The 25647-nt window shown below is 38.6% G+C and overlaps 1 protein-coding gene across 1 annotated transcript in view; it reads right to left on the reverse strand.

Moving 5' to 3' along the window:
- Positions 1-15157: 15157 nt before the first annotated feature.
- LRMDA (leucine rich melanocyte differentiation associated) overlaps positions 15158-25647 on the reverse strand; it is a 607211-nt gene continuing 596721 nt past the window's right edge. The window contains exon 7 of the mRNA XM_041476220.1: positions 15158-17941. Within this exon, the coding sequence (XP_041332154.1) occupies positions 17862-17941 (80 nt within the window). The 3' untranslated portion in view covers positions 15158-17861. The remainder of the gene's footprint in view (positions 17942-25647) is intronic.

A 25647-nucleotide genomic window follows, 5' to 3' on the forward strand; every position in this document is an offset into this window, starting at 1 on the left:
CCCTTTATTCCACAAATAAAGGGTGACACTGCCCAGAAAAAAAATACTCTTTTGGAAATTTGGAGCAAGAAAATAAGGAGTACTGCTTTGAGAGGAAAGACATCTTGGAAACGAGGGGAAATGCCAGAGGAAAAGAAAGGACCTCGCTCAATACAACACTGTCACCTCCATCCAAGCATAGAATGATGATAAAGCATCCTGGTGCCCTGGATGCTCACTTATTCAGGGATCTGGTGTCATTCTGGCATAATGTATGCTGGTGTAAACTCTTCTGAACCACATAACCCAAAGTCACTTCCTCTTTTCCATTTTTCAATACTTTATATGTATAAATACGTATGTTTTTCCAGTATTTTATTTGCAACAATAAGGGATTTGAGCATCTCTGGGTTAGTTTGTTTGGGTTTTTTTTTTTTCCAAGATTAGAAACACCTACACTGTGACAATTTTTGCCAGATTTTGGTCTTATTTACATAGAGGCCAGAGTAGTAAAAATTAGGGTGATCACAATACTAGACTTTGTATGCACTCCTCTACTGACTTGTTCTCTGGTTCAGCTTTTTGAATTCTTCATTGAAGAATTCAAAATGGATGTACTGGCTGGTAAGAGGACAAGGAGACAACATCTCTCCTGAAAGGAAACAACCATATAGATACCATATATACACTATGTAGAGATGATACAGAGTGGACTCAGTCTGGCTTTTTCAGAACAAGGTTCAGCATTACAACTCACACCACCAGGCCCCCCCTCCCCAACAGGTGGTCTCCAAATAAAACCCAAATACTGAATTATACCTCTGCCTAGATGGAAGTATAAGATAGCTAATCTTACCACCACCTAAACCTGCTATCCAATGCATTCAATCTGACAGCTATCAGCAGCACAAAATTCACTGAAACTGTACTATGAATTTCAACTAAATAAAACTGAGGTTTATATTTCAGCAAACCTATAGTCAAAAATGGCCAAAGACATTGCAATGACTGTGTTAACTTCTCATTTCATGCAACAGCACAGTAAGAAGTAAGCATGGACCTGGAAAATGGTAAGAATGCCAACTAAAATGACCACAGGGCTGCCTTGATTTACATTCTGTCCTTTTATGTCCTTATTTCAGAAAACACCTGCAGTCTGTTGCTTGGCCTGAACCGGCTCCTGGTAGGGCTTTTTTCTTTGTGAACACGAGGTAGACAAGCAGAGTGGGGGTTGTACTTAACAGTCTTGTGCATTTTTCACTTTTTCTAGGTAAACTCCATGGGAAAAGCAGAAGATAAATTGACTCTGAAGCTTTACAAATTGGTTACTTAAATCACTCCACACCTATAAATTGTGTAGTGCTGTAGGTCATCTTTCTTTAGACAGTCATGACAACAAAACCTGAAGGAGAGAATTGAGACCTGATAAGCAGATTAACTGTATGCTAAAATGTTATGGTGCGAGTAAGAAGAAAGGAAGATATGTAAACCATCTGCTCAGTAGATGATGCTGCAATATTTGAGTCAGTGCTTTGTGGTTTTCTGTAACAAATTACACACTTTTGAACAGAAAGCTACTGCATTCATGGGATTCCCAGAATTTCTAATAGATATGAAATGTGTTCCTGGTATTTTGAGAAAATGAGACCCAGAGAACTACAGGCTCGTCAGTCTTACTTGGCAAGATCATGAAGCATATCCTCCTGGAAACTATGCTGAGGCACATAGGAAACAGGGATGTGACGGATGGCAGCCCATAGGGCCTCACCAAGGACAAATTGTGCCTGACAATGTTGACAGTCTTCTGCAGTGGGGTTGCAGACTGGTGTAAAAGGGAAGAGCAAATGACGTAATCTACCTGGATTTGTGCACATTTGACACTATCCTCCACGACATCTGTGTTTGGAGAGACATGGATTGGATGGAAGGAACACTCGGTGGATAAGGAATTGGTTGGATGGTCACAATCAAAAAGTTGTGGTCAACTTGTTGAAGTGGAGACAAATGATGTGTGGCTTTCCTTAGAGGGATTGGGATTGGTGCTGTTTAATGTCTTTGTCAGTGACATTGACAGTGGAATTGAGTTCACTTTAAGGTCCCTTCTAACCCAAACCATTTTATGATTCTATGATTCTTGTACAATTTTCAGAATCAGACCAATTGTGACAACAGTATCTCTAGTAAATTATTGATATGTAAACATGGCAATTTCACTTTAATTCAGAAATGTGCAATATATTCTATTTTTGTATGCTTTGTAAGGTAATTTTAGCTCTAGACTGTGATCATATAAAACACAAAACAAGTTAAATCAAACAACTACTCATTTGCTGGAAGTAAACTCTGAGAGATGTAAATTGTTTATAAATGCAGCAATAGTCCATTTTTTCCTTAGTACTTGGCATTCTGAGAGCATGTAAACCACCAAGAAGTGATTATTAATACAACATATTAAAAATCTGCAGGTTTTTTTATTGCTGACTAACTCTTGACTTTTTCCCTCCTATCATCTATCATTTTTTTCTATTATCTTACTGATCATAATTCAGAGTAGCTGATAGAAAACTGCCTACTTTTTTATGTTCCCATGTTGCAGTGGTCTTTATAACGCTTACTCACATTAAGCACTAAACATGTTTGCAGAACACTAAGTGCTCCAAAAGAGAAAAATATGTTTTCCTGCAAAACCATCAGTAAATATATAAAGTAATACTCAGCATGTCAGCATTTCTGCCCAATAACATAATGAGGTGATAAGTTACTTCAAGTGCCCTAAGAATAATAGCCTACTGGATTTTAATTTGTTGAGGTTAAATGAATAGCCTTATGCTTTCAAAGGGTACCTTCCAGCACCAAAAGCAGTGCAGGACTGTTAAGGACTCCTTGACAGCTGAAATAAAGTTCCTAGGGCTTGTATACTGCTGACCTTGATAGCTTTTTAGTTTAAAACATTTTAAAGGTGCATGTACGACAACACTGGTGAGGAAGAAAAAAAAGAAAACAAATGCCAGGAGATCTAACAGAAGCAAGATGCATTTGGTTTTGACTTCTAATTAATCAAGATAACATCTCTTTCAGCCATTAGACAGTAAAATCAATAACCTGGGCAGTCTGACTGCCAGTTAGACTTATACACCAACACCTATTATTGGCAAAACTGTGATGTATTTAACTATTTCATCCTTTATTATATTAAAAAAGGTAACCAGCCTCTGTGAGAGGGTACAGGAAAAAGTCCATCACCACAGTAAGTTGCTATCCATCCACTGACAAAAATTCCACTAGTACCCCTCCAGATGCTCCTCACTGAAACCTTTCTCTAACTGCTCCTTTCCCTTGCCTTTCTATAACTGACTGTTATAGAAAATACTACTAATAATAATAATGATAATAATAGTGCTGCAGCAACCCAAACCTCAGCTGTATCACTACTAGATCTTCAGGACAACTGAATAATTTATTTTTGGCAATCAGTGATATTCTGATCTAAGCAGAAAATACTACAAGTGATGCTGCTCTAATATTGCTGCAGGAAAAAAAATGGCACCTGACCAGAACAAGAGGCAGATCTCAGAAATCATTACAGTGGTTTCACTTCAAAGACACATTAAATTAATTCTTTTGCATAAACAGACTATTGTTAGGTTCTTCAACCTCTTTCCCTGGTAACTAATCCCATTAAGTCTGTGACATCCCTACAAAACTGCCAAATCCTGAAATATTTTTCATTAATTAGTTAATTTCCCAAAAAATCTTATTTAATTTAGACTCCTTTATAAAAAACTGACAAAGCAAGCTTAAATCCCAAAGAAAAGATCCAGACCACTTTATCTGATTTTAGGATAAGCTTTCAAGCTTTGGATAAGGATAAGATTTCAAGCTTTGGCCCATCTTAATACATGAGATGTAAATATGAAAAGTTTTTCTGAGGCTGGCATTTTGAAGGTTACAAGAACTTTGTAACTATTTCTTTTCACTAGTCAGACAACCAGAGGTGGTACCAAGTTCTGAACAGATCACTAAAATTAGTAACCCTGCTCAGGACCTGGAGTCAAGGCTGCTCCATTAACCTACAGAATCTGTTCAACGATGTTGGGACTTAGTGCTGCACAGCACAAGATTGTTTTCCTTCCTCTTCCCTAGCAAAGACCGTTTTCTAACTGAATCTCTGTTAAACTACATTTACCACCAGAAGCCTTGACCCTTCAGATTAAATACATAAAATCAGTAAAAAACTTTTACTAGAAAACACAAGTCTAGGAAATGGTGGACATTATGGAGAGGCCAAAAAAAACCTATAAAAGCTTGTTTGTTTTCATTCCTTCCCACACACTTATGATAAAAAAGATTCCTAGAAAAGATTAAGCCTTTATAATCAGCATAGGATAAGCAGAGTGTAACACAGCTCAAGACATGAAATCAAATTATTTAGCAAATGCATATTTAACAAGGACAATACAAATGGACCAGTAATTATGATATTAGAGTGTTTTCATGTTATCTTTGTCTTTTTCTGTTCTTTGTGGTGATCATATGTACAGTTAATTACACTTAATAATGATAATTATGGCTTTATTTTACAATGCAGGAAATTAGCTCAATCAGGCATTTCATAATGCATAGGATGCTATGGAAGTTATTACAGCAGAAGGGAAATATTTAAAATCAACATTGCACTCTAGGGGTCTTTTGACTTATCTTCCTTCGCTGTGCCACTAATCTATTGTACAGTGTGGGGTATCTCCCATTAAGGCAAATGGGAAATCTCTAGCTTACATAAATCCTCTGAAACTATCTGGCAGAAAACTGAGTTTCATTTGCAGAGAGAAATTATGAACTTATATTGCTGATGAGTATGCAGACATGTTCTGCAGTGACAAAAATGAGGGGATGGAATCCAACATGATAATTTGAATGAAGAGTCTCTCTTCTTCACTTGACTCTAGTTTCTTTGAGATTACAGCTCATGTATGAGAGAGGACAAGAATAACTACAACCTCTCTTCAACAGGAGGATGATGCACAGTGAAGAAAGAAGCTCAGGGATGGTCTTTTTGCCACAATATTACCTCTACCCTGTGGAAAACACTTCCAAAGATCATTAAATCCATATATGATTTATGAAGATTGCTAAATATTGCCATTTATATATTTTAAAAACGGTTGTAAATTTTTTTCTTCTATCCTCTAGGTCCTTTAATACTCTTCATCACTGTCATTACTGTAAAAGAATGAGGCATTGCCTGTGCCTTTTTCCCTCTATACCTTTCTTCTTACTGATTTTCTGATTCTTTATAATTCATTTCACTGTTTGTGAAGGAACATAATACATGCAAAAGCTTTTGTTGCACGAGGTAGATATACAAACACATCTTGACAGAAGGAGCTTATCTTGTTCCCAAAAAGAGCAAAGAGTCTACCATCTCAGCTTACACACTCTTATATTCTTTTGTGCATCAGTCTTCACAATATAGAAAGGGTCCACAGCCTCAGCAAAACAATTTCAGGTGAAATGTTGTGCCAGCAATAGAATCACCTCGTGCCACTGTAAATAGGAACAATGGGATGTGGTTTGCCTCTCAACATTCAACTTGACCTGTCAGAGAGCAGCATTGATTTACATTTCCACTGTTAGTTAGACAAGGCTTATTTCCTCTGTGAGGTACCATTAAAAATGATATGGATTTTTCTCTGCTATCCCTACAGGTCTCAGCTGCAGATCTTTCAGGAGAAGAATTTTGGGGGTGAGTCCATGTACCATGGAAGCTCCAATTCGCCTGCTGCATGCAGAAAGGGCAAACCCTCCAGCCAACCTGTTTCCCTTCACTGGTAGCACTGTGGAGAAAGAACTCTCAGCCCAACACAGAGAGTCTCTGTGGGCAAAGCCAGCACTGCCTTCTCTGCCACTCAGCAGCACCAGTTCCTGCTGCAGCTTTCTCACTGTACTGTGAACTTCACCATCCTCCAATGCAGACACACAGGAAGGGGTTCACCGGGTGAACACCCCATTAACACAGCCAAGGCATAAGAAATTATGTGAAATGCAGATGTTCAACTGTGAGCATCTTTTTCTTCTGGAACAATCAAGCCAATCACATTTTAACATAAGTATTTTCAAAGGGAGAACCTTGACACAGTCAGAATTCTGGTCTCAGCACACTCACTTAATTTCTTCCAAACCTGTGTTTTAGAGGAAAAAAGGTGGGGGTCTTTCTGGATTTTTTTTTTTTTTTGTATTTCTGACCTAATTAGAACTATATCAATATATGGGTTGTTTTTGTTTTTTTTTTTTACAATGTTTTCAACTTTTGGCTCTGCAGGTAGATATAAAGATAAAAAGTAAAAACACTGTTAAAAATATATTTCTGAACTTCAGACAACAAAACAAAACAACATTCCTTCCCAACAATGTGATGGCTAAATGGGTGGTAACCCATTTAGCCATAAGTGGGTAAATATATTTTTCAATACTCTAATAAAACTGTACAAAAAATGTGTATATTAAACATATTCCTTCATTGAATTTTCTCTTCCATTACCATAATGTCATGGATGTTTTGAGTCTTTCTTAACATACAGAAGGAAGGACTGTTAAAAGCCTGCTTGATTTATCACCATGCCTAGGTAGCCAAATGATTTAAGTAGAAACCAGTCCAATAGCCTGTAGGTACCACTGACTTTTTAATACAAAAGATTTTTATTTTTTTTCAACTTGCCAGAGGATTCACATTATCAGAGGCTGATTGTATTTGGAAAATGCTTAAATTGAATCTTCTCTATTCACCTCCCAGGCTGCTGAATGAAAAAGTATCCCCTATGTTAAACTGGAAGTTAGATGAGGAGCAGGCACTCATCCACTGCAATCAATGACAAGCTAATGGGGCTGTTGAGTATAAATTCTCTGGAAATCTAGATGTGAAGCTCTTGATTCAAGTGATCTGTGCTGCAGACCCTGAGCCACTGCAGACAATCAATTTTATGTACACAAACATTTTTTGGCCAGCAATAAAAGACACACTATTTGAAAGAGGATGCCAACGTGATAACTCCAAAAGAATGTTATTTTATGCCGCCTGCACCTCAACCTTACAAAGATGTAAATTATACAGAGGTGGTACAATCAATAAATTATGGGCTCCTTGGTACAATAATCACCAACATTGGCTTGATCCTAACCTAGTGTAAATAAATAACATGGGTCATGCATGACAAGTTGCTTCATCGGTGGCTGAAGCCTTTTTGCCTTTATGTTTTGATTATTAAGGAGTATCTTTGGCAAGTCAGTGCTATTTCTGAATAAACAGTTCATGTATTTGGGTCACCCTTAGAGAAGGCTTGAAAGACATATCCTTCTGACTTGGGGGAAAATTGCAGAAAAAAGGGTGCTGACCTCCTGTCTGTCTACTTGGTGGCTGGTAAATGTTAGCACAGCTTGATAATATCAATTAGACTGGGAAGCTTTATTTTAAGTTTTTTGAACTATTACTACTGCCTGTGTCCATTTGTCTTTTTTATTCTCGAGATGTGCTATGACAAGGATTAAATGCGACACACACCAAACTTTGAATGTCCTGCAGCCAGTTCCAATGGCTGGGATGCTGTCATTTCAAGCTACATCAGGAACAGTGGCTCAATGGCTGCATCTGTGACACATGTCAGAAACTTTTAAATGTCTGCTCTTTTTTTCATCAGGATGCTTCTGTATCTTAGCTAGGGAAGAGATGACATTTTGTGTTTGGGTGGAACTTGTTGTGGTTCCTTCTTCCTGCCTCCTCTAACTGTCAGCCTGAGTTTCCCCTAAACATATCAAAATACAGACAAATAAACCTTGTCATTTAGAAATATATTCAGTAGTAACCAAGCTTGAAAACAATGTTTTAGGAGGAACTTGGGCACATTTTCTCATAGAATGATGAGCTACACAAAACACAGCGCTAGGCTATTTCTGACCTTTGTTATGTGCCGCCTTAGAAGATTGATGTGCACAACACAGATACACACGAATTCCTTAACATTTCTGTTCTTTTTCCATTAAAGTGGAATAATTTGGCATATAAAATACACAGTGTACTGGGGTGTTTTTTGCAAAGCTTGGAAGAATTAACATTTTGATAAGAATACATAGTTCAAGGGTAGAAAATGGATCTGCTAATGGACACCAAGGAGTCTCAGGGCAGGACTCCAGGATTTGAAAATGCAGCTCCGAAGAAGAGAGCAGTCTTGTGTCAATATCATTCACTGAAAATAAATAAATGTCATTCTTAAGATCCGATTGGGATTTCTGTGTCTTTCAAAACCAAAAAAAGCTTAAAACTCTAGACTCTTTGATGATGACATTTGCCCTTTGGGCTCAATTGATATAAAAAACACTAATTGTTCCTCCTTTTCCCTGAGCAGCTTGAGATCTTCAGATTCTCCTGCAGTTATTGGTGACTGTGTATGGGCAGCCAGACATGTTTCACACAGTTAGACACTGTGTAATTTTACTCTGGGGCTCTCTTTGCCTGTTTCAATTGGCCATGTTTCAGCTGGATTTGACTACCAGTTGGACCTAATTTTTTTTTTTTTCTTGAAATAATTATTTGGGCTTTTTTTGTTCAATTTTTTTATAAAAATGAAAGAAGTGAAATGCAGTGATGGCACATGAGCTTGCATATATGTGCAAACATGCAGTTTAATCTCATTTGTTGAAAAAATATCATATGTAGGTCTAGAGGGGTCAACCCCTTTTCAGGGGAAGTATTCTGCCTTCTTACATCTGTCTGTGGAAAAACCTGGGTTCAGATGGGAGATGCTCATTTAGCAGAGGATAACCTGAGACATTGCAGAGGGCATTGCCAAAACTCCAAGTAAAATGCAGCCATTCTCCCTCTGGATGGATGCATTTCCAGTCCTCAGCGCTGTGCCCAGCCTTTGCTGGGTACTCAACACACTGTGCAGTCAATCCTGACATTTGTGGCCTTTTGGCAATAAGTTTTGTCGTTTTGGTTTGACTCTGAGGCAATGCTTCCTCCCTTATTTCATTGCTTGATAACAGAACATAGTTACAAATATAAAAATTCATAAACTTCAATTAAACTCAAGCATTTGCTTGAAAGGTGAATGCTCTGCAGTCACCTTTTTCTTGGCTGCACTGAAGGCTAAATTAAAAAATAAATACCAAAGAAATCATAGAAACATGTAAGCAGAACTATCATTGCACAGTCAAGAATTCACTTTAGCATTCCATATAATTAGGAAATCAGTGGCTGAGCAGAAGAAAGAAAGATGGAAAGGAGCAGAATATATTTCATATTACCAATTACATAGGCATGACTACTTAAGGACAATCCCAAATCCTTCATGATCCTGCTTTTCCTCTCTGAGGGGTACAAAGAGAGGTGACCTACAAGCTGGTGATGAGACTTAGCATAAAAGGAAGGATTCTGCAATCCAGCCAAGAAGTACAACTTATGCAAACGTGATACAGCCATTATTAAACAAGAAAAGAGTCACAAGTCTTTCTTTTGCTTTAAGACAGATAAGCAGCAATGACAGAAAAAAATAACTTTCAGAAAATATGTCATACTGTGGCCTCAAATTCAGACTGCTCCAAAAAAAGACAACTGTTATCATTGCTATTTATGTCTGAAAGCCCTTAAGGATAAATTTTAACAATAGCATTAACAGTGACATTTTGAATTTAGTTTTACTAAAAATAGAAAAGAAAAAAATATTTTAAGTATGGCATTTTGTATAAAATAAAAACAGCATAAGCAAAATTCTTTTGGTATATTATTCCAATAGAGCTGGAACATTTTAATAATTAAATCTCAGCATCCTCCCAGGTAAGGTTATATTAGCTACATTATTACAGTAGGAAAACTAGGACATATATTTTTACTTTTGTAAGTTTTAAAAGTAAACTGCTAAAACTGGCACAAGCTGAAACCACCTATCTGGTCTCATAGTCCTGAAACTCACTTTCCTATTTTCTGTAAAACATTCACTAGCACAGTCTGCAGGTCCAGGGTTTGTTCAGATTTCAAAAATTTCAGTGAAGCTCGCTCTTGAGTTCAGCAAATTGTGAACTTACTAAACCTTAAAACCCAACTGGAAAATGTAGCAGGATGCTTTATGGTTTAAATCCTTCAAGATTTGATTTGAAAAAAAACACAAACCAAACGAACCAGACCTCCCTAAAAGCTTAAGTATAATTACTTTTGGAATAGATTAAAAATTTGTAAAATATTATTAATTTCTATTTTTATATATAAAAGAAAGTTTTCACTCTGCAAAGTTCCAGAAATTTATCATTCAACAGCTGCTTCAAAACTAATTAATCTGGGTTTCTTTCTTAGTATGGGTGATAAACATTCATTCTTGATGTCACATCTTTTGATTCCTTATGTCAAATGCCCTGCTTTAATGTCTATTTTGATGACCTATAAGAAAATGCCAACTGTTCCAGCACGAACCTGAGCCTTATGCTTGTTTCTATATTACCACTAAATACTTCAGGGTGCAAAAGTGAATGTGTAAATGGAGTAAGACATTCAACAGCACAGAATCCCACTCCTGGCTTTGTTAGTTTAAGACAGACTTTATTTTTCCCTCTTAAACTGAGTGTGCATTACTATATTTTGTGATATTTGCTCCTACTGCCACTGATGTTGAAAGCTTTGCCACTGACATGAATGGAAAGAGGATAAGACTCAGAATGTGCTTATGATATAAACTTGTGATTAACATTAACAGCTGGTAGGGGTTTTTTTACGCTAAGCCCCATAAATACAGCTGAGAAAGCATTTATCTGAAAGTGGAAAATGAGGGCTTAGCTAGAGCTGTGCAATCTTTTTGTAATGAAACCCAGAACTAGCCTGATTTGGGAGAGCTGCTAGAGGTCTGACATTCAGGCCAGTTTTGCTAAACCCTCAGTGAACACAGTGGATTTACAGTTTCAGATGAAAACCACATACAGCTCAGCAGAGATTTTGGCTGAATGATGCTTTCGGCTTTTGCTCAAACTTGAAACTTATTGGGTGTGAACACACAAAACCCCAAACTTACAAGAAAAAAAAAAAAAAAAAAGGCTGGCATGATTACCACGTAGGCAGAAAGCATGCAAGACTTAGAGAGCAGAAATCCAGCACTGCAAGTGGCAGTTTGGGGGAAGAGGTGTTGGGCATTACAGATGTGGAGATCTCGAAGCTCTACCACTATCTGAGGTACTGGGCAGAGGGGTGCAACCAGGGGAGCTCCAGCTAACCATGTCAGGCACCACATGACAACTGCAGTTTATCCAGATCATTTCCCAGAGCACTGACATTAACATTGCCTTTTATAATATGTGCATTGTATAGTAGGTGGTGATTTGGTGGTTTGGGAAGTAGCCAAGGAAAGAGACTCAAAGTAGAGTGAACTTCCTTCCAAAATTGATGTTGAAATTTGGCTACCTGAAACACATTACAAGTCATGGCTAAATCAGTAGGGTATTAAAAAGGAAATGACTCTTGAGCAGAGAAGTTTTGCTTTTCCCCTCTCTTGCATTGTAATTCTCTGTCCAGCCCTAAAGTGACTACTAAGCTAAAGGAAATTAAAAGAAAAGATGAATAGAAAAAAATCTCAAGCTGGGTCAAATTCATCCCCAGTGTAACTTAGCTCAAGTAGAGTTAAATCAATGGAGTTCCACCAGGGATGAATTTGGCTTGTTGTCAAAAGGAAATGAAGCAACTGTGCCCTCATTTACAGCTATCAACTTAAACAGAAATTTCATTATAAGGGAATTTCTGAAAACAATTCCTAGGTAAAAGAAAATTGCTAAGGTTGAACAGCATGTGTGTTTGAAAATTCCCTGAAGTCCACAACTGTCTGCTTACTTGGTAGATACACAATGCCAGCTAAATGAGCGCTCACATTGTTGAAAAGGTCTTAAAAAAACATCAGAGAAAACTATAAAATGAATAGGCAGATTGTCTTATGAAATCTTCTTTCTTTGTTTTTCTTGTAGTGAATCTTAAATACTCAACTGCAAAAACACTTAAATTAAAAGGAGGTCAATTGCAGATAAAAAGGAAGTCAGTAATATAATTTTTTATTACCTTCATATTTTTTATTTTGTTTTCCTGATTTAGTTGTAAAAGTAAGGTAGAATTTAAGCTGCACAATCCAGCTGTTTATGTTCTCCAGAGTATCACCTGAAGAGATCCTGTGAAGCTCCTCTTTATTTCCAAATAAAATACTGAATTAAATCTTACATTTAATACTGACATTTCCAAACAGATTCCTTCCTATATCTTTTACTATAAAGCTATATTATTAAGATGTAGTTCTGTTTTAAGAGGAATTATGGGTGAGAGTTCAGTGATCTGTTATAAAAGTTGTAGATTAAGATAAAGCTAGGTTAAAAATTCCCAACCTTGACTTTACAGTTTTGATTTTGAACTGGCAGCAAAAGTTTCAATCAGAGTGCAAAATATTTGCAAGATATTTTACGCTTGTTTTGAAGGACGTTTTGAACACCTTTAGAAACTTGGTCTCACAGCCTAAAACTTGCATGTAATGTGATAATGCAGAATATATTTCACGTTATAACCTATGAACACAATGAAGCTAGAACTAAACATATTTTCCAAGATGCTGTTTTCTTTAAAATGCTGAGGATTCTGAGATGATGATGATATTTTGTGAACATGCCATGACCAAGACTTAGCTTGTCCTTAAAAATATCTGCTCCTTGAAGGCTTGTGAAAATCCTGATCTGAAACCTTAATCTAATTGTCTGCAACTCTAAGCAAGGGTCAGCTTCAGGTTGACAACACCACCAGAGGCAAGTCCATCAGAGTCACCTAACCTAAAAGGTAACTTTTAGAAAGATTCTGCTGCTTTTGAACTGCATACGGAAAATATATTAATTCAGCCAGTTCTGATGAAGTAGGAGTGCTGAGTATATCCTGAATGTTCTCACATAGCAAATGCCAAAGAAAATACTCTTAAGACTTCTTAAGAGCAGGTTATAAATCACTGGAAGAAGCCATTTTTCTCAGGCCTCACTCTTATACGATCCAAGGCCTTGGTAAGGTATTTGGATAATAGTAGCAGAAATGAGTATTTTAGGCAAAACAACTTTCTCTAGCCAAGAGAGAGGCACAAGGAAATCAAAGGCTCCATCAGTTGCTCACATTCACAGGCTAACTCTAAGGCTTCAAGTCACAATCTTGGTCCATCAAACCACTTAGATGTGTTTGTGAATAACAATGCTCACCTGTGTCACAGCATATGCCACAGCACATGTCACAGCTGAGATGGCCACAATACAGAATATCACCATAAAATATCAGAAAGCCTCAGCCCAAACAGAGTAACACCACACCAGATCAGAAGACTTCAGGCATGAACACTTCTTATTCTTCAGCCCAACCTTTGACACCCCTGATTGCTCATGCACTGCCCCTGTGTGCCCTCTGTTCCCTTTGGTGTTGGTCAGTGCCCCCGGGCACTCCATGGCTCATTGCTGTCAGTGCTGCTCACCTGCTGCTCACAGCTGTGCCCACTGGGGATGAGGCTCAGCCCCACTCCAATCACCACAAACTGTGTGCCTACACACCTATTCCTCAAAGTTGTTAGCGTAGGCATGGTCCCATAGTAACATTTTTAAATGCTTGTTTTCTCACAATCATATGTTGTTTGTTTTGCTTTATTCCCATTACTAGGAGTAGAAAAGACTAGGGGAAATAGAATTTCAACTTCATAGCAGAAAAAGACTAGCCAGTGAAAGGTAACAGTTACCATGTGTAGATATAAAACCACCAAAAAAGCAAACTGTGTGTTTCAATTGTTATACTATGAGCAGAGAAGCAGAAATTTCACTTTAAAAACAAAAGGGGAGAATTTACCTATTTTGTGCCATTGTTTGCAGTGGAATGAGATGGCAATTGAAGCAATGACACAGATAGAGACCTTCAGGAACAGAGGACAACAGCTAGCAGGCCATGCAAGACCCCTGACTTCTTACCACCTGATTTGCTGTAAGATTCTGCAGACTGAACCTATAAACAGATATTCTGAAATCCATGTAAAACATAAAGAGTCAATCTGGCTATATGGTTACACCTCTGGAAAGCTGAATTTCATCTCTTTCTTTCACATATGCCAACCATTTAACTAAGCAAAAAGACAGACAGATCTACAGAATAAAGACAATAAACTTTCCCAAAGTGGGCAAGCAGAGATTCACGTGCCAACTATCACACCACATTAAGAAGAAATATGTGGTAAGACTCAATGTGAGTCAGTATAAAATGGGCTGATTCAGAACTTCACCACAAAGGCTGCATCCAGCAAAGTTCTGCTGGGGGCAAACATTTCCCAATATACTCGAACTGTTGGCAGGAATAAAAAATACTAATACATCCACTGGCAGAAAATGAACCCTTTTATTTTACAGAAAAAATTTTCAAAAGCAGACAGGTTTGTTCATTTCTTTCTTCTGTCTTAAATAGGAGCAATGGTACACCAGCACACAGTGATTTTTCATCTGTAAAGATGGGAGAATTGAACACTCAACAATCAAGTAATGTTCTGCTCAAAGAACAAATGTATTAAAAAGGGCTGCCTATCAGCCTTCCAAAACTTAGTAACTCTAATTCTGATGGCTAACACATTGACTTCAAAGATACTCACAGTCTGAGTAAGGCAAATATTAGAGTAAATACTCTGAGACTCAGCCCTAAGAAAGCAGAAAAAAGAGGCTTCAGTGGTGACATACTTTCAGCAATCCCATAAATCATTTATGCATGCAACAGATTCAATTAAAGCCAATGTGCTCTAAAGTTAAGTTTGTGTATCCATAACAGCAGGATTTTCACTGAAGGTCATTTATCTTCGTGACATTGAAGTGAATTTCTAGTTTGGATCTTTTCCTGGTTTTTAATTTTAAGGTTAGGTATTAACATTTTCAATATGCAAAGTTACAAATGCAGTAAGCACCGCTTCTATATAGGCATCTCCTAGTAAAAACATTCGCCTCCTAGTATTCATTCGTGAAGACGTGATGTGTGACAAAAGGCAAAGGTCATCTCAAGACTGAACCTAAGACTGAAGTTACAACACAAAGAACTAAGACTGGAGCAGTTCCTTTGAAACGTACATATTTTAAAATATCTTTAATTTTGCAGGCAAATATTTTTTTTTAATAGCCTAGTTAATCTTGAGAGGCAAAAATGTGCGACATATGGAGAAGGGGAAGAAAAGGAAAGAGCGTGGAACTTCTTCCTAGATTACTTCACTGTAACTTTCATCCTAAATTATTGTTCATTTAAGAAATTCAGGCACAGTTCCCACTTAGGAAAGAACCCAGTATAGGAAGCAACCCTAGGTATGAAAATTCTGCCATCTCTTTAACCAGAATTTCAGCAGAACACGTCTGAAAATATAATGCTCTACATGTTTAAAAAGAAAAAAAGATGTTTGCATAAACAGTAATACACATCCACGCATGTTTTTAAATAATATCCTAATACATGCTAGTAATACAAAATAATTATTCACAGATTTTCTTTTGGATTTTCCAGAATTAGAGACATTTAGTGTGAATTCCCTTCAAGCAGATTTCTATTAGGGCTTTACTATATTTAATTCTAGGTACCTCATTCCCCAGGTGAAAACAAAATCCAAAGTGGAAGAGAATTTGCTTAAATTTCATTCCAAAAATATTTTTGCCTCCAAAGCTTTGCTAGGAAAAAAACACTCCTGAAAATGATACAAATGGTTTTGACATTAGGAAAAGTAAACAAGCAAAATAAAGATGGAAAAATCATGCGGTCAGTTTGCAAGTGCTGTTTATTGTTTGAGGCAGGGTTAAAGCCTTTTATAAAGACAAGAACATATATGCAAACAGACTGAAAGTGACATTAGGTTATTCTAAACATCCCTATTCCAAATCCTGCTGCCTAAAACATTGCCATAGCCAAAATGTGTGGAGGCTTCAAAACAGGCCTCATGTAGGAACAAACTAAGATTGCTGTTATTTTGGTAACCAAAACAGATGACAAGTGCCCTAAATATTTCTGTTAATATTTTTGATTAAAGAAAAAGGCATGTAGCTTTCATTTATCTGGTATCTCCTCAGATTTGCAGTGTGAATTGGCCTTTCATTTGTAGTCATGTATGACATTAGAAGAGGCACGACAGTGGCTAGAACGTGCTTTCCAGACACCAATCAAACAGCTCAGAGATCCATTTGAACTACAAGTGGTGTGAACTGGATCGTTCTATGTTCATCAGTGATTTTAAGTATCTGTTAAAGATTTATTATATACTTGCCGAGTGAGCAAAGGCTTCCGTTTACTGAGTGAGGTCTAAAATGCTGAGCAGCAGCAAGCTTTCCTTTGGCACTCAGCCAGTGCCTCACTATTTCATCAGTCACATCTGCTTTCACGACTGGCTTCCATGTTCAGTTCACTTCCACCTGTAATGCCAGCTGATAAAAGCCTCCAAAGTAGACAGTTTCTAAAGACTGTATTTTTTTTTAACCAGGAAAGTGAATAAAGACCACCAAGTAATTTCAAACAAACCAAGAACAGCTAGGCACTGATAGCTCTCAACTGGGATCAATATGAATGCATTTGGAACAGCCAAGAAGTCAGAATTTCTCCATATTCCTTGGCCAATCCCATTGTATCAAGTAGGATTTAACACAATATATGCATGAAGTATGAGGGTTTTTTTCACAGTAACAAGTTAATGATTCTAAATATTTCAAACCTCTTTATCAGAAAAACAGAAAATTTGCCATGCCTTTTTATTTTCTTGACTGAAAATTTGACAATAGCCTTACACAGATATCAAAAGGGATTATTCAGAACTCTCTCTAATATATTAGTAAAGTTGCTAATTGTGTCAATTCCACCAGTTACTTGTGTTGACTTTTTTCCCCTCTGAATAATCACACCCATCTGGTGGCAGATTTATATCACTCCTTTTAAGCACTTTCCCCCCAAAATTTACGCATTTAATTCTAAACATAATCCCTAAAAGTTAAAAATAGCTTGTGCAATAAACCAGGAATAATACACACTGTCAATATCACTGATGAGGACTTCTTCCAAGTGTAAACAGTTAAGCTATGGCATTATTTTACAACATAAAGAAATGTTCACTTTTCTGAAGGCAAGAGCTAGTAAACGATGAGATGTGATTCAAGAATTAGAAAAATTTGTTTGTCTGGGAAATTACTAAAATCCTTTTCCTTTGCATATAAACATCTATACAGATTGACAGTGCTTTGCATGGCCAGATTGTTTTCAGGACATATATTTTTCCCTGCTGAAAGAAAAAATAATCCATCTAGGCTCATTTTGGGGGTGGGTGGGTGTACTACCAAACTGTGAAAGGATTTGTGTAAGCATGTATGAGATGATAGAAACACAAGCACTTAATTCACAGGGAAAAAAATAAGAACAGATAAGGCCTTTTTCATCTGAAAATACAGCCTCTGTCTTTTATAAACACTTTGATATCAGCACCCACTCTGGCTCAACAGGCCAGGCAGAGATAAACGCGGTGCTTTTGGAGGCGCCGCGGCCGGAGCGGGCTCAGCCCAGCCCCAGGTGTGACTCCTGCTCTCCTGCGAGCAGCTCTGGACCAGGCAATCCATCACCCTGCTCCTCCTGTCAGGCCGGGTGCTCGGCTGCAGCTGTCTGTCACGCTGGTGGATGGGACCTGCTTAAAGGCAATCATGTCAATCTCTATGTGACTACTCAGACTAAGATAGAAGGATGATCTTGACAGGCTTGGCAAAGTCAGCAGAAGGCACTAGAGGACTTTAGTTACATGCTTAAAATGTAGATGTGATTTGTGCTTCTTATGTGGAGGGACTGAAGAGGCACAAAACAGCGCTGTGTTTTATAGCTGGTCATCTCGGATGAATCTGTTGCCCTCGGAATGTTTTCCATAGTAAATGTAGCGACATTTCCCCAAAATGCCTACAATAAAAAGGAAATTAATTACAGTTAGGATTGAAGTAGAATAATATGAAATAAACACATAACTTGGGAAATTTGAAGGAGGGAAAGGAGCAGTTTTCTCTTGTCCTGTAAAAGAAAGAAAGAATGTGTATTTCAAATATTCAGTATTGCCATTTCAATCAGCAGTTTTGAACCCTCTGGAAAAATGTGTTCAAATACCTACATGACCTATCCTGTTAAACATACATCCATGACTATCTTCAAAACTAGAACTACATAACACTGAAACATCATATAGTGTGTTTTAAATCAGAGTACCTCTCTCCTGCTTCTAAAAAACCAGACAATCTGGGTTGAAGTTATATTTTGTGGTCTCTGCTTTCTGTGTCTCCCTGCTATGTGTTTAAAAAGTTTTCCTGATGATTGAAAGCAAAAAGAAAAAAAAAAACCCAAAAAAACCAAAACAAAACCAACCAACCAACAGCAAATAATCACAGTTTAATGTGGATGCTGGAAAAACCTGTCAAACTTTTCCAAAGTCATACTGTGAGCACCTAAACCACCCTTGTTTTCAGTGACAGAGAGCTGAAGTGAGTGGCTGAAATCTATATGGGAAGCCATCGACAGACATGGGCCAGCACAGTTGGCCTCCCCAGACTCCAACATTTTTATACAAACCAATAAATATTCAATAAAAACATTTCCAAAGTATCTTTTCAAACAACATTTCAACATCCCATGAGCAAAACACAATTAAATTACGCTAAATATTTGCACATGCGGGATGCTTTCAATAATTAGCCATAATACTGGTTTTGGGAGGCAAGGCACATTATTCACAGTGAGTACATGCAGAAAGATGCCTGAGGAAGCCTTAACTGCTGTGGGTGAGACACACATACCTGCAAATCTCACTACCTTATTCAAAAGCATCCCCTCTGGTGGTACTAAGTGGTATGTGAAAGCGTAAGTTCACAGTTACATCCCACCTGTGAACATCCTCAAAGATGCTAAATTTTACTAGCAGAGCTGCTCTTTGAGCCCTCAGACATGTATAGTCAAATTAAAGTCATCTCCCATGAACAGAAAGAAGGTGGAAGGGTCTCCTCTGCCTTGGGAGTGTCTTACCAGAGCAGTCACTGAAGTATCCAGCTCACCTCCATAAGGGCAAACATAACCTAGCCCACAGGAGACAAGCACAGCCTTACATAAAGGGTAAAGAAGGGGAGGAGCAGATCTTCAGTTCTTTCTTGTTTTAGATTTCCAGAACTCACACAGCTGTTACTGCTCCCACTTGCAGTATGAATTAACTATGCAAGCTTTTATATTCTCTGTCCATTGTTTTTCAGTATAGCATCTGGATATAGTTAAGATACACAAGATAAGCTACTAAAGCTTTGGAAGGCATGGGTCATGAAAGATTAATCTAAACCCATGCTTTTCTTCGTCTCTAAGACATCATGATGGTAACATGTTCCTGTGAGGGTTGTGCGGGGAAATAGATCAGCCTCTCATTTGTTGTGAAAAACTTTCCTCTTCAGGATAATACAAATACAGTGGGGACTATACAGTGGGATCAGTGCAGTGCCTGATCACTTTCCCCTCCTGCATAGAGCTTTCTTCAATAATTTCAATTTCAATAATTTCACTAGTGAAGCAGTTTCCACATGCAAAAGATGATAACAGCATTCCTAAACAAGAGTCTAATGACAACCAAGTTTTTATTTCCCTAAACAGATATCCCAAGTTGGTAACAAGGACATTTAGAGCCCTAAATGCAAAGGATACGAGCAGTTTATTAACGACATTCTTTGGACTCCTTTTTCACTGGCATTGATAAAAGTCTTGTCTGAGGTCTGCTGCATTTCTTAAGGACTGGAAGCAAGACTGTTTATACAGATGCTGGTGAGAGAGTGCTGTTTGATGAATGTTGGAGACTATAGCTAGGTGTCAGTGCTTAGAAAATGAGGCAAGGACATGAGGTATTAATATTGTCAATGATCTCCTGACAGGAAAACAGATACTGTATTCACCGTCAGATTTAAATAGACATCAAGTGCATTAATGACAAAAGGGCAGACTTCAAACAAAGGAGGCTGTATGGTGCTGTGCTGAGCCAGTCTCCAAGCTGGCAATAACCTGATCTGAAAAGACACTGTCAGGGCTACAGACAGGCCCGGGATTGTGTGCGGTGACAGAAAACAGAGATGCTGACAGAGATACCGGTGCCATATTATGCCAAGTATATTCTAACACTGTCTCCAGTCCTAACTAAATCTGACATCATTTCCTATCGCTTATAGTATCCTCCACTGCTCTGGCAGAATATTTCTCCCCAGACATCATTACAAACTCCACTGTAGTTTTAAAGTTACTGGCAGGCCTGTGCTGTCGTGGAGGCTGGGTCTAGAGGCCTAAGGATAACCTCAGTCAATCTAAATTTGGAGTTTGCTGGAGAAGTGCTCTCATTTTCACTGATATCTCAGCTACTTGAGGTGATCTGAACGCTAAAGTGTGAGGAGCTGTCACCTTGAATAAAATCCTTAAAGTAAAGACGCTCTGTTCCCGGGATGTTCAGCAAAGATGTCGGACAGTCTGGCAGCAGGAAATGAAATCCAGCTGCTGCTGCTCGCCTGGGGATAAAGGTGCTTGGGCTAGTGACAGTTAAAGTCAGCTGAAATTTTTGAAATCCTGCAGCCTACAATTGTTTAAATTAAGGAAGTGTTGTCTCCGCAGAGATTCCCTACCCAGGCACACAGCTGTGATTCGATTGCCAGGCATATTACACATGCTGCTCAGAGAGCCTTGATAAAAGCACAGTTGAAAATGTTGCCATGAGACCTTGTTTATCATGAAGGTTATTTGTAAAACAATAATCTTGCTCATAAATTAAATGCGGTGACTGGCATGGTTATTTGTTTTGCTTTGTTTTTCCTCTTTATGTCCCACCTCCCTTTGGCAACTACAGAAAGCTCAGAGAACTGCAAAATGTTTGTGTGCTGCAATGAGAATTTTGATGCTAAGATATGTCACATGTGAATTTAGGAAAGCTACTGCTTTTTTTCTGCCTATCTGCTATGGTATTCTTTCCTTGCAGGGCTGGGAGTACACTTGCTCTTTTGCACACAGACAAGGGAAAGAATGAGGAGAAAACAATACATCTGTGGCTGTTCTTGTGTTTTTAATTAAAATATCCAGCATTGGCCATAATAAGCTAAGTATACCCCCTATACATCAAAACAATACACAGCATCCAGAATGAGGTTTCTGCTCAAGGTTCTTAAGAAATGACAACACAAGGTCTCTTGAGGGATCATCTTCCCTGAATGAGGCTTCTAATTTTTCTTAAGTAGCTGATTCTACCATCACCACAAGCTGTTAGAACTATAATTATGAAAAAACTGCATTGGGAAGAATAATTTTTAAATTCACTCTTTATCTTTTAAATGTTTCCATCCTTCGGAATGGATGTTCTAATTATGCTGGGTAAGTAATGACCTTGCAGTTGCTTGCATGCATTGTGGTATCAGTCTTTCTTCACAAACACATTGTAATGTCAGCAACACCAGCCTTTCCTTAGCTGAGGGAAAACCCAATTATCCAAATAAATAAATACATACATACATGCACACTAAAGCATGTGAAAAAGTCCAAGTCATGTTAGCTCCTTTTAAATTTGGCATATTTTGCAGAGAGATATGGTGCTTTTAGACCTCTATACACTTTGCTAGAGCAACAAAAGGTTTGCAGATGTATTGTATTAGAAGTGGTAAAAACAAGTTACAATGGGAAGTGCTAGACCTATAGATCATACAGCCTTAGTTACAGGTCAAAATTCATCTTAAGCTGACAGTGATCTAAGGGAATTGTTGTCGGGTAGCATCTTGTTGCCTTTTCCTACCACATTAATACTCCACATTTAGAAAAACCCACCTCTCAGTCATCACAACTTGGGCAGCTTCCAGCAACACGGCTTCCTCCAGAAGCATTCAGTTTTCTTTTAAAAGTAATTACTAAAACTAAATAGTCAAGCCAAAAAATTTTGCCACCCCCATCGAAACCTATTGCCACATCTGCCCAACATCCCCACCAGGCACCATTTTAACATCAAATGTTTTTAATAAGGCCCTCTGCAAGTGAAAGCAGCAAAGTATTCACAATTAAATGTGTTTGTCAAACACTGGTCTGCAGTATCCATCAGGGAGTACATTTCAGCTAGCAGCCTTCTACCTGTCTTTCACATGGACTAACCACAGGGCCTGCCATAGGAGCTGCGGTCAGATAAAGTGTAGCACTCCATACACAGACTCAATATTCCACTGGAATTCCACTTCACCTAACTTTAATTAGAGCACAGTACCTAAATCCTCCACTGCCAATTTGTATTTGATCCATATTCATCTCTTTTTGCACAACCTGCTGTTGCATAGTTTTGCTATGGGCTATTAAACAGCTGCCATGTTCCACCAAGAAGCTGGGTGCATTTCAGTGTGGTTATACTACCAATCTGTAAATTGTTTTGAGACCCTTCAGGATGAAATATCAATGCCATTATCATTTTTTTCATAGGCACTTGGGCATATTCTACAATTAATGAACAGAAGCTGTGAAATTCCCTTAAATATTAATATAAACTTCCTATAAAGGAAAGTAATTCCCTACTGACAACATTTAGAGGAGAATAAATACCTATCTATGAACAATTTTAAGTCTATAATGCTACTGATTTAGGCAAAACACCTCCATGAGTCAAGTTAATCTAAAACTCTTAAAAATCTTTTTATCTAAGGGATATGTAAAGGGGGGGGGGGGGGGGAAGAAAAGAAAAAAAAAACAAAAGCAAACCCTTTTGTACAGGAGTTTAGTAAGTTTTCAGTTTGCATTTATCTACCTGGAAATTCTAATAACTTCAACTAGTTGTCTAGCTGACAACTTATTTTTGTTTCCTTTTGGTGAAACAGAATACTTGTTTCTATTGAATATGATCCAGCTTATGAATTCTCTGACACAGGGATCTGAGAAGATCCCTTGGAAGACAAGAAAAGGTGTAAGGGATCAGCTGGGTCACCAAGTACTCCCCACAGCAGCCAAGTGTGCAAACCAGCGAGATCCACTCAGAGCTGCACTCGGCCCCAGCACACAAAGCACTGCCAGCGTGGGGAGCACTGAGCTCACAAACTGCAGCGTGACACAGGACAAGAACTGAGGAGCTGCAGCTGTCCTTGCTAATGTGATGGGTTCTCTGGCTGCTACCATTTCATCTCTTTGTTGCAACCACATTTCCAGATTGCTCCCGGCTGGAGTCAAGACACAGGAGCTAGACTACTTCAATCAGAGAAGAAGGAGAAATACAGAAAGAGGAGAATACAACAGAGAAGAATGCCTTTGGTTGTGCCACAGCTAAATGCTGTGGAAAAGAATCTTAAAAAGACCTGAAATATCACAGCAAGGAACAAAACCCAGAGGAATTCCCTAAAATATTAGCATAACGTACTCACATAAAAAAAGTGCTCACATAAAAAATGCACAAATATTAATGTTCCTTATGTTCCTTATGTTATAAAAAAAAAAATTTTTAAGAGGATGGAAACGCTAAATGTAATCAAAAAATGTTGCATAATTTTTCAAAAAGTAGCTATGCATAAAGGGGTGAGGTTGTGCTTGAGAAGGTTGGGGACACAGCTAGCTGTGGCTAAGGCAAAATTCCTTCACCAGGACCACAGTCCTTACAGAGTGGCCCCCAAATACTCCCAAAGAGGTGCCATTGCAGGTTTCCTGGAGAAAGAAGACATACCTTCAGTAGTAAACTGCTGATCCTGACTCCCCCCTCTCTCTGAGGGTAACAACATTCAAGGAAGGTAACCTTCCCATTCAGAGGAGATGAATCACCTCTGCTCTGCTCCCTGCACAGGGATGCCGAAAAATGATAACATTTTCCTCTGGACACCCTACAGCATGGGGCACTAAATGGTCTTTCAGAGAGAAAGAAATTACTGAAAGACACAAAATCAAATCTGTATCCAGTTTACAGCAATGGTGTTAGAATTATACACCTAAGCTAGAGCTGAGAGGAATCACAGAAGGCAAACTAACACTCTGAATTATTGCAAGTATCCTGCACAGACAAGTGCTGTGACATGTCAAGTCTCACTGGCCTGTTTGTGGGAAGGGGGAAAAGGGGGGGAGTATGCAGGGAAGTGAGAGTAGGGGAGGGGGGAGCAAAGCAGTCAACAGGGAGGGGATGTTGGAAAAATCTGCAATGAAGGTGATAGGAATACAAAGATGTGAAGTTTGCATCCTGGGCCAAGGAAGCTGCATAAATGTTCAGTGTAAACTAGCAGTCAAGCTGATGTGTGATAAAGTGCAGCCTGCTGTAAATACACTTCAGGGCTCCCAGTGCAACTAGGGAAGAAACTTGTAATTTGGAAGGGGTGGGGAGAAAGAAAAAGTAAAAAAAAAAAAAAAAAAAAAATGCACTGCAAGCTTTTTCTCACATAATCTGTTACTGGAAAATTGAGAAGCTTGTCCAAGTCCGTGGGAATAAGCTGATGAGCTGATACTTAATAATAAACCATATTGTGTCATGGTGAGGAGTCATCTAGATCCATTCAGGCCACAAACTATATTACTTTATACAGCCCTGGCTGACATACATTTAAAGCCCTCTACACATTAAGGAGCCATTAGGCTGACAGATTAAAAGTTATCTTGGAGCTAATGTTTCCATTATGCGTATCCTGGCAGTGGAACAATCAACACACTGTTCCTCAGATGTCATACTTTGTTTAAAAAAAGGGTAGGGGGGAGAGCAGGGGGAAAGGAGGGTATCCTTCCCTCCTTGAATGACATTGACATGATCAGCTTTGATCTGGGCATGTGCTGTCTACAGATTCTCTACTGTTGGCTAAAATAGGAGCATTTAGGGCATAATACTTTAAATCATTAACCAGTTCCATACTCCTCTGGGTATCATTGTTACAATTTAAGGTTCTGCACTTGGGATTTCTTTGGAATCTTTCCACGCTCATTGCAACTATCATCAGAGAAATATGTTGGGGGGTTGGAATGTCTCTTCCTAGTGAAAATGAAACAAAAAGCACGCAACAAAAATACACAACCGAATAAACAAAAATTCCAAACCAAATGCTTTTGTCTCTTCAGTGCACCTTTACCAGTTTTGCATTGTTACTGTCATGGAGAGAATTAATGCTGACTTTATAATTAAATACTTTCTGTGAAAAATGTTGAAAAATTAAAGCAGATTTTTTTTTTTCAATTACTCAGACTCATAAATTTTGTAGTTAGCTAGATACTGTAATCAAAGAAACCCAAGTGCACAGAAAGCATCAGCATGCCAAATTTTAGGGGTGGACTGATGCTTGCATTTGGATATACTGAACGCCCTTGAAGGAGATGGAGGAAAGGAAGTATGCGCTCGCAGTGCACTGGGTGTCGGTGTATCTCATTCTCTCATCCCTGGTGTGCCAAAAGCAGCAGGGCACGGCCAGGAAAGGGCAGGCAGGCAGCGCCGCGGGCAGGCCGCTCCGGCCGCGCCCCCTGACCCCGCCGGAGCGAGCGAGCTGTGCGGGCGGGCCCCGGACACTAGAGGGCAGCAGCTCTTTGTGCCAGCCCCGCCGCGCCGAGCCGTGCGGGCGGGCGGCGACGGCAGCGGAGCCTGCATTGGTGCAAGCTCTGCTGGCAGCCTTTCCCTGCTCCACCAGGAG

The sequence above is a fragment of the Pyrgilauda ruficollis genome, unplaced genomic scaffold (assembly GCF_017590135.1).
Source record: "Pyrgilauda ruficollis isolate IOZ18807 unplaced genomic scaffold, ASM1759013v1 scaffold11, whole genome shotgun sequence".
Lineage (NCBI taxonomy): Eukaryota > Metazoa > Chordata > Aves > Passeriformes > Passeridae > Pyrgilauda > Pyrgilauda ruficollis.